The 14,377-nt window shown below is 32.6% G+C and overlaps 1 protein-coding gene across 1 annotated transcript; it reads right to left on the bottom strand.

Annotated features, from left to right (window-relative positions):
- Positions 1 to 6,648: 6,648 nt before the first annotated feature.
- Positions 6,649 to 8,105, bottom strand: LOC107462268 (protein MAIN-LIKE 1-like). Its single transcript, XM_016080848.1, has 5 exons — positions 8,037 to 8,105; positions 7,520 to 7,771; positions 7,093 to 7,411; positions 6,928 to 6,984; positions 6,649 to 6,827 (listed from the first exon to the last, which is right to left on the bottom strand). The coding sequence occupies exons 1-5, from the start codon at positions 8,103 to 8,105 to the stop codon at positions 6,649 to 6,651; spliced, it is 876 nt and encodes a 291-aa protein (XP_015936334.1).
- Between the last annotated feature and the right edge of the window lie 6,272 nt (positions 8,106 to 14,377).

The raw sequence follows: 14,377 nt of genomic DNA, 5'->3' as shown, positions 1-14,377 counted from the left end.
AAATATATGTATAATTTTATTTATTTTTAATATATATTTTATATTTTAATATATATTTTATTCTAATAATTAATTTTAATAGTTGATTTTAAGTATATAATTATAAAAATATCATATTGTTGTCCTAAAATAAGCCCTTCAATGAATTCTTCAAAGCAGCCGCAAGAGTTGAAAAATTGAAACTTGAGACTTTAGATTTCAATATATTTTATTTAAACCCGAATTTTCAAGCTTAAATTTATTACAGATAGTTATGGTAGTGATATACTGATGAGATATATGAAAATATATAATAACAATTGAAGAGAGGGGAGGGAGAATTCAATTATCTGAGGAAGAGGGACTACTAAAGTTTTGATCATACTATTTTTAGAGAATGATTTCTACTTTCGTAGTGAAACTCCTATCAAAACAAGTCGAATTAGTTGAATTAAATATTTGATCAATAATATATATATAGAAAAGAAGAGAAATTAAACAAAACCATAACGCATGCAAAAGCAAAGCTACATCCAATTATGTGTGCTAAAATTTGGGCTCTAAAGAAAGACTAGATCATAATTAGGGCAAATATATATACATAAATAGTAGCGGCAGGGTTTACTCTCACGTGCTATACAATTCGTTGGGCAACCCTTCATCTCCTATGCTATATATTGCTTCGCCATGTGAGATTTCACTATTTGAGAATCATATTTAGTACTCTATGAAGGAAGCGGTAATAATTTAACAAGAGTAAATGATCAAATTTTTTTTTAAAGATTTTAAATTAGTTATGTTAATTTTTTGTTGATCGTATTAAAATTTGTTAATCTGACATGTTAAATGATATTATAGTATATATATTTGATAGTTTTAATTGATTATAAACATGATAAGTTTATGAAATTAAATCAAATTAATTTTAAATTGAGGAATTTCATCAATACCTTAACATCCTCCTCAAATAAAATTTGATTTGATATAATTTCATAAACTTATTATATTAATAACTAATTATAACGGTTAGATATATGCTGTAATATCATTTAATGTGTCAGTGATATTTTTTATGTCATCAGGAACAAAAGTAGAAGAATACGACTAATTTAAAATATTTAAAAGATAAATTTGATTAAAAATAAATTTTGATGACCAATTTAAAAAATAATTAATATTTTAAAGATAAATTTGACTATTTATTCAATCTAATAATAATGTACAATCCTCTTCCTCTCCTTCTCTCCTTCCTTTTTTTTATTTTTTTTAATTATTTTTTGTTCCTACACAAAAACAGACAGCAAGAAAGATAATTACAATAATTAATTAAAAAATAAGAGATATGTTAGAAAATTAGTCATTTTGTGCTATCAATTAATAATAAATATTTAAAAATGTGAATTAAAAATATATTGTTGAATTATTAAACTAAATAAATTAATTGATGGTTAAATATAATAACAAAAAATAATAAATTTTGTTAACTATAGAGTATTTTTCATTAAATAATCAATATATAATATGTAATATCTGTATTATAATAATTAAGTTGTCTTTTATATGTATGCTAATATTGTTGATAGTTTTATTATTCACATTAAAAAGATAATTGAAAGTCCTAATTTATATTTTTAATTTTTTTTAAATATTAGAAAGATGAATTATAACTTCTAATTATTACTTTTACAATTTTGCTACGTTAGTAATAATATTTTTGTCAATTTCTGTCAACTTTTATTTATAACTGTGTATAATAAAAGTATTTTTATAGATGTATCTAATAAAAATATCTTTTTTTATGCCTGTGTCTAATAAAAATGTCTTTATATATATATTTTTTGGATATATCTCCTTATACATGTGTTTAAAATATAATAATTAATTATTATTGACAATAAATTGACAGATAATATATTGATACTCTATATTTTTTCTTATTTTTAATTATTGTAGCCAGTGCGGTTTTTTTTTTAAGATAAAGCTACCTTTTTCCCTTTGTAGGATTTTGGTGGAGATACACTGTACAGGCGCAGCAACTGTTTCTCACCTTCATCATAATCATAGTTGTTATATGATGAAATCCATTGAGCCATTGAGGGAAGTAAAACGTACGATGACATCGTTCGGAAACCCGAAGGAACTTTTTGTTGACGGATCAGGCCCATTTCTTACTACGTCTTTATTTCTGGGCTTCAAAAATTCTTTTCTTTGTTCATTTGATCATGTCCCAACCAAAAACATTTTTGTTTTAAAATTTAATTTTTAATTTTTAATATATTATCAGTATCAAATAGTTTTACATGTATATCTAATGATATATTGATACATCAACAAAATTACATGAATATTATCTAAAAAAAACAAATATAATTAAACAAATTGAGCCGGGTTACCTGATAGGACTTGTGACTTGGCTCGTTTTAAGCTTAACTCGACTCGACTCATTTTATTAAACAGATCAGACATATATTTTTTTGTAAAGTCTATTAGTTAAAAATATTAGATTATAAACTTTAAAAAAAGTCTACAAAACTCATTGGACCAACTCGTCAAAATGTTTTTTTAATCATTGGCTTGTCAGACTTTAAATAAGGTAGACTCAAGTATGAAAAAAATTTATGAGAAATAATATGTCTAAACTTAAACTATCTATTTATAATAGTGAAAGCTATTGTGCTTTTGAGATTACGTCTAATTTATCAAAAAAGACAAATAGATAATATTTAATAAATTTTAAATATTTTACTTTTTGTTTTAAATATTTTATTTTTTATTTTTAAAATTAAGTTAGACAATTTAAACACCATAGTAAAAGACACCATAAAAATTACCATTTATAATATAAGTCAGACTCGTTAAAACTAAAATTTGGCTTGACTCAGCCTATTTTTATCGTGTTGGTATCAATACATTAAAATTAAAATCTTTGATTTATTATTGAAGTTTAGGTATATTGGATACTGTTTACCATGAAAGCGGAAACTTACTCCTAGGTTTTAACAAGCGCTTATGAAGATAATTATAGATTATTTATTAAAAACAGTTTACAAGCGAAGAGAACTCCTACCTCCAAGGAGGAACTTTTGTAACTTATACCAAGTCTTATAAACTTTCTTGTACCTTTCAAACCAAACCTAGAAATTGTTTACGGACCAAAAAAGGCAGGAGAAAAGAAAAAAATAAATGTATCAAATATTTTAATAAGACATGTGCTTACTTAATTGATGTAAGCTTAAGTTTGATAGGAGCTTTGTATCTTTACGTAGGCAAATAATGTTAAAAAAGAAGACATGGTATGTAGTGCCATGATTGAAATCTTGGAAAAGCAGGAGAATCAATGAATCGTGCACATACACGGAGAGGCCATGACATTGTCTTTAATATTTATTTTAAAATAATATAAAATAAAAAAATTAAGTATATGGTGATGGTTTTAACATTTAAAAAAGCAGTGTTTCTCATCTTTAAGGAAGTGATAAAATTAAGTATGGTATAATTTTTTGGTTAACCAATGTATTTCTCAATCTAGCAAGTTAAGGACTAATTTATAATTAGAGCTTTATATAATGATTTTTTGTTGACTAATGATTTATTACATGCATAAAACAATATTTGAATCCCTAATATTTACTTAAGCGAACTAGTGAACTAACCATCAGACCAACCCAACTTGGTTCTGTATGGTATAATTATATTAGAACTTTACAAATGAAAAGATAAATTTAATTTTGATGCACTGTCAGTGTAAAACTATTTTTTACGTGCATCTAATCATATAATGTCATATTAACAAAAATAAATACCTTTTACATTGACTGCGTGAATGGTTATCCAAGGAAACGGTTGTGATTACACGACTGTATAAAACGTTTTACATTGTCAATGCATCAAAATTAAACTCATAAAAAGATTAATAAAGTGATGAATTAAGAAATTAATTATTATTGAATTTATAATTTTTATAATATATAAATTTATTATTTTAATTTAAAAATTTAATTTTTATTTTTTAATTTACAAATTTTTCATTTAATGAAATTTGATCCATTAAATTATACTTAATATTTTATAATTATTAGATACATAACTATTCATGTTATCTCCTTCTATCAGTTTAAAGTTTTGAGACAAGTGGTATCAGGATATGGTATTAGAGCTCTATATTCAAAAGATTTAGAAGTTGATCCTTGGTAAATCCAAAAGAAGAAAAAAATAGCATAAGACAAATTAAAAAAAGTAAAGAAGATCCATGTAAAAAATCAAACAAACTCAAAAAGACTATTGTTTAAAAGGAAATAATAGAGATATAACCATTTATATTATCTCTTTTTATCCATTTAAATATTTTGAAGGAGTAATATCATGATAATGAGGCTTATTTTTTATAATCTTTTAGTGTTTTTATTGAAAATGAGGGCATTTGGTATATTTGCATATTAGTGGACGTGTCAGGTTGGGCAGCTGCAACACATGGAGGGCGTGCTAACTCAGCACGTGGAGGGCGTGTTGCATACATGTCCCACTCTAATTCGTTGGCGATGTAACACGTGGTCTGCGTGTTGAGTACTCTCCCTGTATAAGAAAAAGTTCGGTATAATTTCATTGTAAAGAGGAGAGTTGTTTTAGTGTGTTTCTGGTATGATGGAGGGTACCTCAAATTTGGTGGAGTATCACAATGGTGAGATTATACAAAATACTCATAAGAGTGTGAGTTTTGTGTGTGAGAATCCATTTTCGTTTGTGGTTCTATACACCATGACGTTTATAGAGCTTTAGAACAGTTTCTGTCAAAGCTTGGAGAACAATATATTGAGAAAAGTGAGCAATATTCTGTACCGAAATCCCTTTATAGTATTTGGTGGTATAATATAGTTTGATATTATGCCGACCATTGATGAAACAAATATGCAGAATATGTTCCATATTCACTGACAAACTCAGGTGCGACAACCAAAGAGTAAGCTATATGTTGAGTTTGAAAATATAGAGGAAGATGTGATTCAACATGATTAAGATTTAGAAGATGATAGAACTGAAGTGTACGAAAGAATAAACAGTGATAACAAATAATATGTTTTCCTTAATTTATATTTTGGATGGACTAATGAGTGACGATTTTTTTTGTGTGTGTAGGTGCTGCTGATCATGAGGATGGGGAGTTCAGGATTAGAATGGAATGTAGTTTTAGAAATTTGGTTGTCACAGCAATTAGAAGTTACACTATCACTAAAGGAGTTGACTACAATGTCTATGAGCCCAAGCCACAGAAGCTCTATGCCAAATGCAATTCGTACGGTCGTGGGTGGGCCTGACTTATCCGAGCCAGCTTGATACGGAAAAAAGATTGTTGAATACAAAGATACAATGGTAGGCACACTTTCAACACGGGAATGATTTCACAAGATCATTCAAAGTTGGACTCAAACACAGATGCTGAGGCTATAAGGCAATTGGTTGAGCTCGACTCGTCTATGAAGGTGAAATCTATAATTGCGGAAGTCCAGTCAAAGTTCAACTACACCATCAGTTACCAAAAGGCTTGGTTGACAAAGCAAAAATCCATAGCCAAAGTTTTTGGTGTTCAGGAAGATTCTTACCAAGCATTGCTTTGGTGGTTCTCGGTCATGGTTAAAAAGATACGTGGCTCAATTGTCCAAATAGAAACACAACCATTGTATAACGGGAGTGAGGAGGCGGACGGTGTCAGAATACTTCGCCGCATATTTTGGAGTTTTAATCCATGAATTAGAATGTTCAAACACTACAAGCCTCTGGTTTAGGTTGACAGAACACACCTTTACAAAAAAACACAAAGGTGCACTTTTGGTTGCTGTTGCACAAGATGGAAATTAGAACATTGTGCATATTGCTTTTGTCCTCGTGAAGGGGGAGACCACTGATGCGTGACACTTTTTTCTCTGTAATTTACGAAGGCATGTTGTTAGAAGAGACGGGGTGGGTATAACCGCAGATCGACATGAGTCAATCCGAGTATCAGTATATCATTCCAGAGGTGATTGACAATCTCCAAGAGCATGGTGAATGTTTTGTATTAGGCACATCGGAAGCAACTTCTTAAGGGCATTTAAAGTCTCGCACTTACAAAAATTTATTATCAACATAGGGTATTCAAGGACAGTGAAAGAGTACAACATCAACTATAAGAGGTTGCAAGAGCGAGGCGAGGCATATGCCCGGTGGTGCGATGCCATTGGAGTTAGGAACTGGGTACTGACATTTGACGAGGGATATCGATGCGGCCACATGATGACGAACCTTGTCGAGTGTATTAATTCAGTGTTGAAGGGTGTCCAAAATCTTCCTGTGATAGTAGACTGACTATGCCGACTGTGCTGACTGTGACGGCTGGGCTGACTGTGTCAATTGTGCTGAATTTGATGGCTATGATGGCTGGGCTCAGTATAGTCTAGTTGCTGTGGGAGATAATAAGAAAATTGTTCAAACACTGCATATTGAGTTGATCCCTGAGGTGGTGGTGGCTGAGGAACTTGCTCCGACATTCTCAACAGTACTCTGAACAAACTCACGTACTAATCATGGTAATCAACTGACAATCTAAAGTCCTAAGTAAGAAGGGGGTGCAGGTCTCAAAACGGAGTATTGCAATGGTTGTTCCATTCCTCTATCCATCCCCCATGTAAAACTTTTTCAGTCATGAAGTTGCATTCCGCAAAGAGTGATGCAATGCTCTTCTGCTCTAAAGACTTTTGCTAGCTCCGGGGTGGGTTGTGCATACCCGAACTGACGCATCACTCGATTCGCAGGGTGCCACTCAATACACTCGAACGACAATAACAAAGCAACGGTTCGTACGACCGCCAGACAAACTGCAACGTATTATTAGAAAATTAGAAACTTAATATCATGTTGGATATTAACACATACAAAGCAAAAATATTAATCTCCTCCATGTAGTCTATTTTTTGCCTAAATATCGATGTGGTCTTCGATAACCACGCTGTAGATCGTGGGGAATGACTCCACCTGCAACACATAACATTAAAAAAACTAAAATATGTGTCGTCATCAAATATGCATTTTCAATAGAATACACAATTAAAATAGGAATTGTTACATCCGAGCAACTGGTACGTTGGCCACTGGAAGGTGCTATCTCAGAACGGGCATAATACACGGTATTTTCTCTCATGCCCAAACACCTTGCAATCGTACCGTAATGCACGGCACAATGCCTTATAAAGATGCGCGAGACATGATTCCCCCAACTGTAAGTGTAGATCCACTGAAAATCGTAGAGAAGTAGTAGATACTTTGCGTGGGCATAGGCTATTGACTTATCCGCGAATAGGGTCAAACCCAGCAAACAAAAAATCTGGTATCTGACGTATCTCTGAATAGAGTCCAAAGTATCATATGGCTCTGCGTTTCTGATACGGCGAACCCATGCCAGCTTTAAATAAGATTTAGAGGAACTACTTACAACGGGTTTCCTGCCGAAAATCACAATGCTCTGACTCTACAAGAAGTCATGACTGCTATCTGTCCAGCCTCTCACAACCTCTCCATCAATCGTTAGGCCAAATATATGTGCTACATCCTCTAATGTAACGGTAACCTCACGCACGGGTAATACAAAGGTGTGAGTCTCCGGCCTCCATCTTTCCACGAGAGCAGATAGTAACGGATAATATCCTCTAACCATCACAATTCTCGAAATGTAGTAGAATTCCGTTACTCGTAAGGCATCTTCTACCATCGGATTCCACGTCTCCAGCGGATCAAGTTTACGGACCATAAAATTCCTGTTAGGCTGGTATAACAAAAATATATTTATTCGTTAATTATATTTATTAGTTTAAATGAATGAACATAAAATAAAATATAATAATATTATTATCCTCAAATAATTATTATAAGGGTTAATTACGAATTTGCTCTCTATGATTTAGGCCAAAAAATTTATTCGTTCCCAACCTTTTTTTGCATTCGAATTCGTCCCTAAAGTTCAACTTGATTTTAAAATCGTTTTTTGGACCAAAATACCCTTCTCAAACAACCCTTCTTCACCAAAATACCTGTTTTTTCTTCTTCTTTTTCTTCTTCTTCATCCTGCCGCTACCACCGAAGGACTCCAATGCCACCATTTATCGAAAGCCCAACCTAGAAAGTACCACTTATCACTCCAAGTGATGATTTGAGTGTCACTACCACTTCTTGTGTTTGTCCCACCGGATTCACCCAAACAACGGTGTTCCGATCATGGCTGCACATGGAAGAAACCACTATCCAAGAACACCAGCTTAATTAGGCTTGATTACGTGAACTACACAGTCTTCAGCAACGGTAGCACCATGAACCAAATTGGCCCCCAAAATTTTCCTATCTACAAAGCCCCACCTGCAAAACAAACCCCAATTGCTTGGGATTCGGATTCAAGTACAATAAATCGGGTTCTTGCGTTCCATTATTCGGTCAAGAACTTCAATATGGTTACTGGTTACCGAGTACTGAGACCATATTGTTCATAAAATTAGGTGAATCAGAATCACAAGAACGCTCCAATTTTATTGGGCTCACTAAGGTTATGCAAACTAGTTGCCCGGTGCGAACAAGCCTTTCGCTACCACTGAAGGACTCGAACACCACCATAAGGAAGAAACGGCGACTGGCGACATCTGCCCCACCAGCGTTGTCACCACCTTCTTCTTTCCCTGTCCTTCCCCCTCTCTCTATTCTTTTTCTTTTGTTTATTTTATAATATCAAATACTTTCCTATTTTGTTTATTTTGGTCTAGAATTTTAAAATTTAGGTAAAAATGAGTATTTTAAAATTAAGTTGAACTTTAGGGACGAATTCAAATACAAAAAAAGATTAGGAATGAATAAAATTTTTGGCCTAAATCATAAGAACCAAAATCGTACTTAACCCTTATTATAACAAATAATAGATATTTAAAATACAAAAACAACAATTTTAAAAATAATAATATTTATTAATATTTAAATTATTTATTAAATCTGTAGAAAAATAATCACATTATCACAAAAAATTCAAGAAATTATATATTCATATTTATATTATTTCTTTATTTATTAGTTACAAATATAAAATAAAATAATATTATACTGAAAAAATAAAAATATTATCCAAAAATAGTTTAATCTTTATATCTCAATTGTACTCTCATCCCACGGTTTTTAAACTATTAGAGACAAATTTTGATCACGTCCCTTCTTTTTGGACACTAATTTTTAACCGGAGAGATCATAGAGGAGATTCAAGTTTCAATTCCGCTGGTGTGGTGAAGAACAAATTTGTAACGAGGTTAAGATTATTTTAAAAGTTTAAATTGGTTAGACACCGATTTGTTATCTAGCAAAAGAACAACTCTACTAATTCTAAAAAGAAAATTGTAGAAGTTACTGCTCTTCTAGAATAAAAATGGGCATCAGGCATCATGAGAGAAACTGAATTACTTGAGTTTGAATAGCGGCTTGAAAAAGTATATTTAGACAAGTAACTTTATTGAAAAGACAAATCTAGAATTAAATGGCCGAAGGAAAGACACCAAAATACAAACTTCTTCCATAGAAAATTTAAATCTAGAACCAGAAAAAATAAGGTATGGCATCTGCGGAAGGATAATGGGATATGGCAACAACCAATATTGATATTGCTAAGGTGGCTGAGGACTACTTTAAGAGTTTTTTCACAGACTTCGAGCCTAAGATTACAGTTAACATGAACAGTAAGCTCAGAAGACCTGTTTCTATGATAGAGGTAAAAAGAGCTACTTTTAGTATCCACTCTTAGAGTGCATAAGGAGAGGACGGTATAACGGCTAAATTCTTCCAATTCTATTGGGATATAGTGGGAGAAGACGTGTTCTGGACTGTGAATAATTTCTTTATTGGATGTAGAATTTTGAAAAGTTTTAACCACACTAATATCTGTCTAGTGTCAAAGGTCTCAAATACAAGTGATATGACTTAGATAAGGCCCATTAGTTTGTCATCTATTGTCTACAAAAGTATTTTGAAGGTATTGGTCCATAGACTCTAAGGATGTATGAACAAGGTAATTAGTCCTACTCAAAGTGCATTCTTAAAAGGTAGACTTATTTCTGATAATATTTTTATAGTACACGAATGTATGCACTACCTTAAATAAAAGAAATGAGGTTTGCAATACGAAATGACACTCAAGCTTGATATGAGTAAAGCCTACGATAGGGTGGAGTGGCATTTTTTATAGTTTATTATGGGAAAGTTAGGCTTTGAATCGAGATTCATTGACTGAATTCGTGAATTGTTGACAACCGTTTCTTACTTTGTTGTCGTGGTAGGTCAATCCTATGATTTTTTTAACCAAATAGAGGTATCCGTCAAGGTGACCCTCTGTCCCCTTTTTCTTTTCTTATTATGTGCAGAAAGACTTTTCTTTTTGCTACACAAAGCAGAGCAAAACAGTTTCATTTGAAAAATTCAGATAAACAAAAGATGTCCAACTATAAATCACTTGCTATTCGTTGATGATTTCATTCTATCCGGTAAAACCTCAGAAAATAGTTGTGTCTCTATTCTAAAATTATTGGAATATTATGAGAGTTTCAGTGGGTAAAGATTTAATCTTAATAAATCAGTCATGTTCTTCAGTAATAACACTTCATTAGAACCTCCTTAGCAGCCTAAGCTAAATATTTCTCATATAGATGCATAAGATAAATATTTGGGTTTACCTTCCCTTGTCAACCGCTATAAGAAAGTCACCTTCAAATCAATCAAAGATAAAATTTTTAAAAGGACACAAAGATAAAAACGGTGCTTGTTATCTAATGGAGGAAGACAGGTATTACTCCGAGCAGTTGGTAAAGCCATACCAATATACACATTGTCATGTTTTAAACCTTTGGACAGCTTGCTAAATGAAATTCATAGTATTCTAACCCAGTTCTGGTGGGATCAGCAAGGTTCTGAAAGGTGAATGGTGTAGATTAGTTGGGATAAGATGACTAGGCCTATGAAAGAAAGCGGCTTGGTTTCAAAGATCTCAGGGCTCAAAACATGGCTCTTTTGAGTAAACAATGCTGGAAAATCGTGACTTAACTTATCTTTTTTCTTTCTAGAATACTTAAAAATAAATACTTTAGATTTAATTCTATCCTTACAGTAGAAGTAGGAACCTTACCTTCTTAGGGTTGGCAAAGTATTCTTGAAGAGAGGCAAGTTGTAGAGAAGGGCATTAGTTGAAAAGTAAGCTCTAGTGATATCCGAATCTTCAGTGAACTATAGCTTCCTCCTCCTGACCCCTTCACTGTTCCACCATCTGCGATACTACTATCAGATAGTTACCATCTGTTATGGGTAAAAGATCTATTTTTGTCAAATAAACAGTGGAACCAAGTATAAATCTTAAATCTTTTCCTTCATAAATTACTCAGCGAATCCTCTCCACAACTCCAGGAGAAGGTGAAGACACAATTCAATGGGTAATGAACAGAGAAAAAACATATGATGTTGCATCAGGGTACAGGATTTGTTACCAATTTTATCATACCTCCATTGAATTTTGGCCAAATTCCATGCAACAGAGGTCAATTTGGAGCCATTTATGGAAGCTGAAAATCCCTCATAAGATTTTATTCTATGCATGGAAAATCCTCCATTGTAAGCTTCCTATTCTGCTGCTCATCCGTCAGCAGCTCCCATCCACTCCAACAACTCGTCTAATTTGCAAGTCAGCTCTAGAATCACTCATGTACTGTCTATTTTTCTGTGGAGATGCTAATCTAATGTGGAAGAAGAGTCTTTTGGCTTATCTCATTCCAAACTATAGATTTTTTTTATTTTTCGATTGGTGGAGGGATTCGGTGTTACAAACTGGACTTTAAGAAACAAACTCTCAAAGAGCTTGACTCATTTTGATTATAGCTTGGAATATTTGGAAGGAGAGGTATCGGCGAGTCTTCGAGCATGTCCAGGAGTCTTCGAAAAAAGTGCTAGCAACATCACTTAAGTTGAATAAGAAGCTATCTATTTTGCCTTATGCATAGTGCCCTAAGATTTCTTCCCTATCTACTTTTTTTATGTTATTTTCTTCTTACAATTTCGCTTGTTCGTGAATATTTGGGAATTTCCTTTTTCTATTTTTCTTGTCCTGACTTTTGGACATTATATTTATTTCTCTATTGAATAAAATACCACTATTATCTTTGAAAAAAATATTTATATTACTTATTAAATTTAATAATTAAAAATTTAAATAACATAATAATACTAAATACAAGTAAAAATAATAATACTAAAATAACAATGCTATCTCATAATATGATGCTAACACTAAAAAAATAATATTAATTAAAATTAAAAAATTTAAATAAAAAAATTTAAAATTTATCAACTTACATAAATTGGATTATTCAAATAATTGATAATATGTTTTTCGGGTACCGTATAATTACGTATCATTTTTTATTAATAGGATTAAGTATGATTTTGGTCTTAAGGTAGGGGGTTGAAAATTTTTTTCGTCCCCAACATTTTTTTGCTTACAAAATCATCCTTAAGGTTTAACTTAGTTTTAAAATCGTCATTCGGACAAAAATGCCCTTCTCCCTTCTTCTCCAAAATCAACAGAAGTTGAACCAGAAGCTGAAGCTGAAACGGAAGTTAAAGCAGAAGCAACACCAATGAAACAACAACAACCAGAAGCACAACAACAACAACAATGGATAATGGAATCAGAATAATAACAACAAAAGCAACTAGAAACAGAAAAACAACAATAATGTATAATGGAATCATAAAAGAAGAAACATCATAAAATCATCATCATCGTCAAGAACCTAGAAAAACAAGAACCTAGATGCAGAACTCAGAACTCAGAACTCAAAAAAACAAAAAAAATTCATTATCATCATCGTCAAAACTCAGAACCATTAACAAAACTTAAAACTAAAATTCTTCCTCTTTCATTAACAACTTTTAGTAAATTATTCTTTTGATTAAATGATTGTGTCACACATGTAGGAATTATATAAATACCTTAAAGAATTTAGAAAAAAAATCGGGTCTGCTACACATACAAGCAAAAAGACCCTACAAGTTTTAAAAGTTCCCAGCCCAGACTTCATTCACACGTGCAATTATTCACTTTGAATGGAGCGTAAAATACACGCGCTCCACTCAACGGTTGCGCTTCACGAAAAACGCTCCTTAATGGCGCACTCTTCCACTTCTCCAAACCCTTCAAAGAAAACACAAATCATTCATTTTTTAACAACATTGCAAACTGCAGAGAAGAACTCGTCGCAAAGATTAGAACTCTCCATCAATACAAGATAGAACTCTACATCAACAATCTCCAGAAAAAATGAAGATATATTACTCAAGGTACGTTACTATTTTACTCATCTCGTATATTTTCCACATTTCGAAATCGAAGAACTAGGTTTTACTGTTCTTCTACGTTCTTTTAGGTTTTACTATTCTTCTTGTTCTAGGTCTCATTTTACAGTTTTTAATGTTCTATTTGTTTTAGGTTTTACTGTTATTCTTGGTTCTAGTTTATATTGTTCTTAGTTGTTCTAGGTGTTACTGTTCTTGTTGTTCTAGTTCTTCTCATAACTGATTTTTGGAGTATATTGCGTAATTTAGTGGGTGTATATGGAGTAATTTGTTTGGTGTATATGGCATAATTTGTTGGGTGTATATTTCTGAACTGATATACTGTAATATAGTAAACAGTTGCAACTGGTCTAATATTTGCTTGTCCATGGGTATATATTACTTGACCTTGTAATGTTGCTTGACCTTTGGTGGACGAAATTGTGATCACTATTCTTTGATTTGCATTACTGTTGTGTTGTGGAATTTAGGATTTTTGGCATGAGTGGACACAACTCCGTTCAACTAACCAGCAAGTGTACTGGGTCGTCCAAGTAATAACCTTACGTGAGTAAGGGTCGAATCCACAGAGATTGTTGGTATGAAGCAAGCTATGGTCACCTTGCAAATCTCAGTTAGGCAGATTAAAAATGGTTTATGGGTTTTCGAATAATTAATAATAAAAAGAAGAAATAATAAAAGGGATAGGACACTTATGCAGATTCATTGGTGGGAATTTCAGATAAGAGGATGGAGATGCTGCAGAGCTCTCGGACGCCTGCTCTCCTACTCCTTCTACTCAATCCTTCTTACTCCTTTCCATGGCAAGCTCTGTATAGGGGTTCACCATCAACTGTGGCTACTTTCATTCCTCACGGGGAAATAACCTGTGCGGCTGTCACTCGCACAGCTAACCAGTCTGGAGGCATCACCCATGGCTGATGGCTACACCCCATCCTCGCAGTGAAAACTATGCTAACGCACTCTGTCACAGTACGGCTAATCACCGGTTGGTTCCCGCTCCTACTGG

Source organism: Arachis duranensis, chromosome 8 (genome assembly GCF_000817695.3).
Source record: "Arachis duranensis cultivar V14167 chromosome 8, aradu.V14167.gnm2.J7QH, whole genome shotgun sequence".
Lineage (NCBI taxonomy): Eukaryota > Viridiplantae > Streptophyta > Magnoliopsida > Fabales > Fabaceae > Arachis > Arachis duranensis.
Note: the sequence above shows the minus strand (reverse complement) of the source record. Positions and strands in the feature narration are given on the sequence as shown.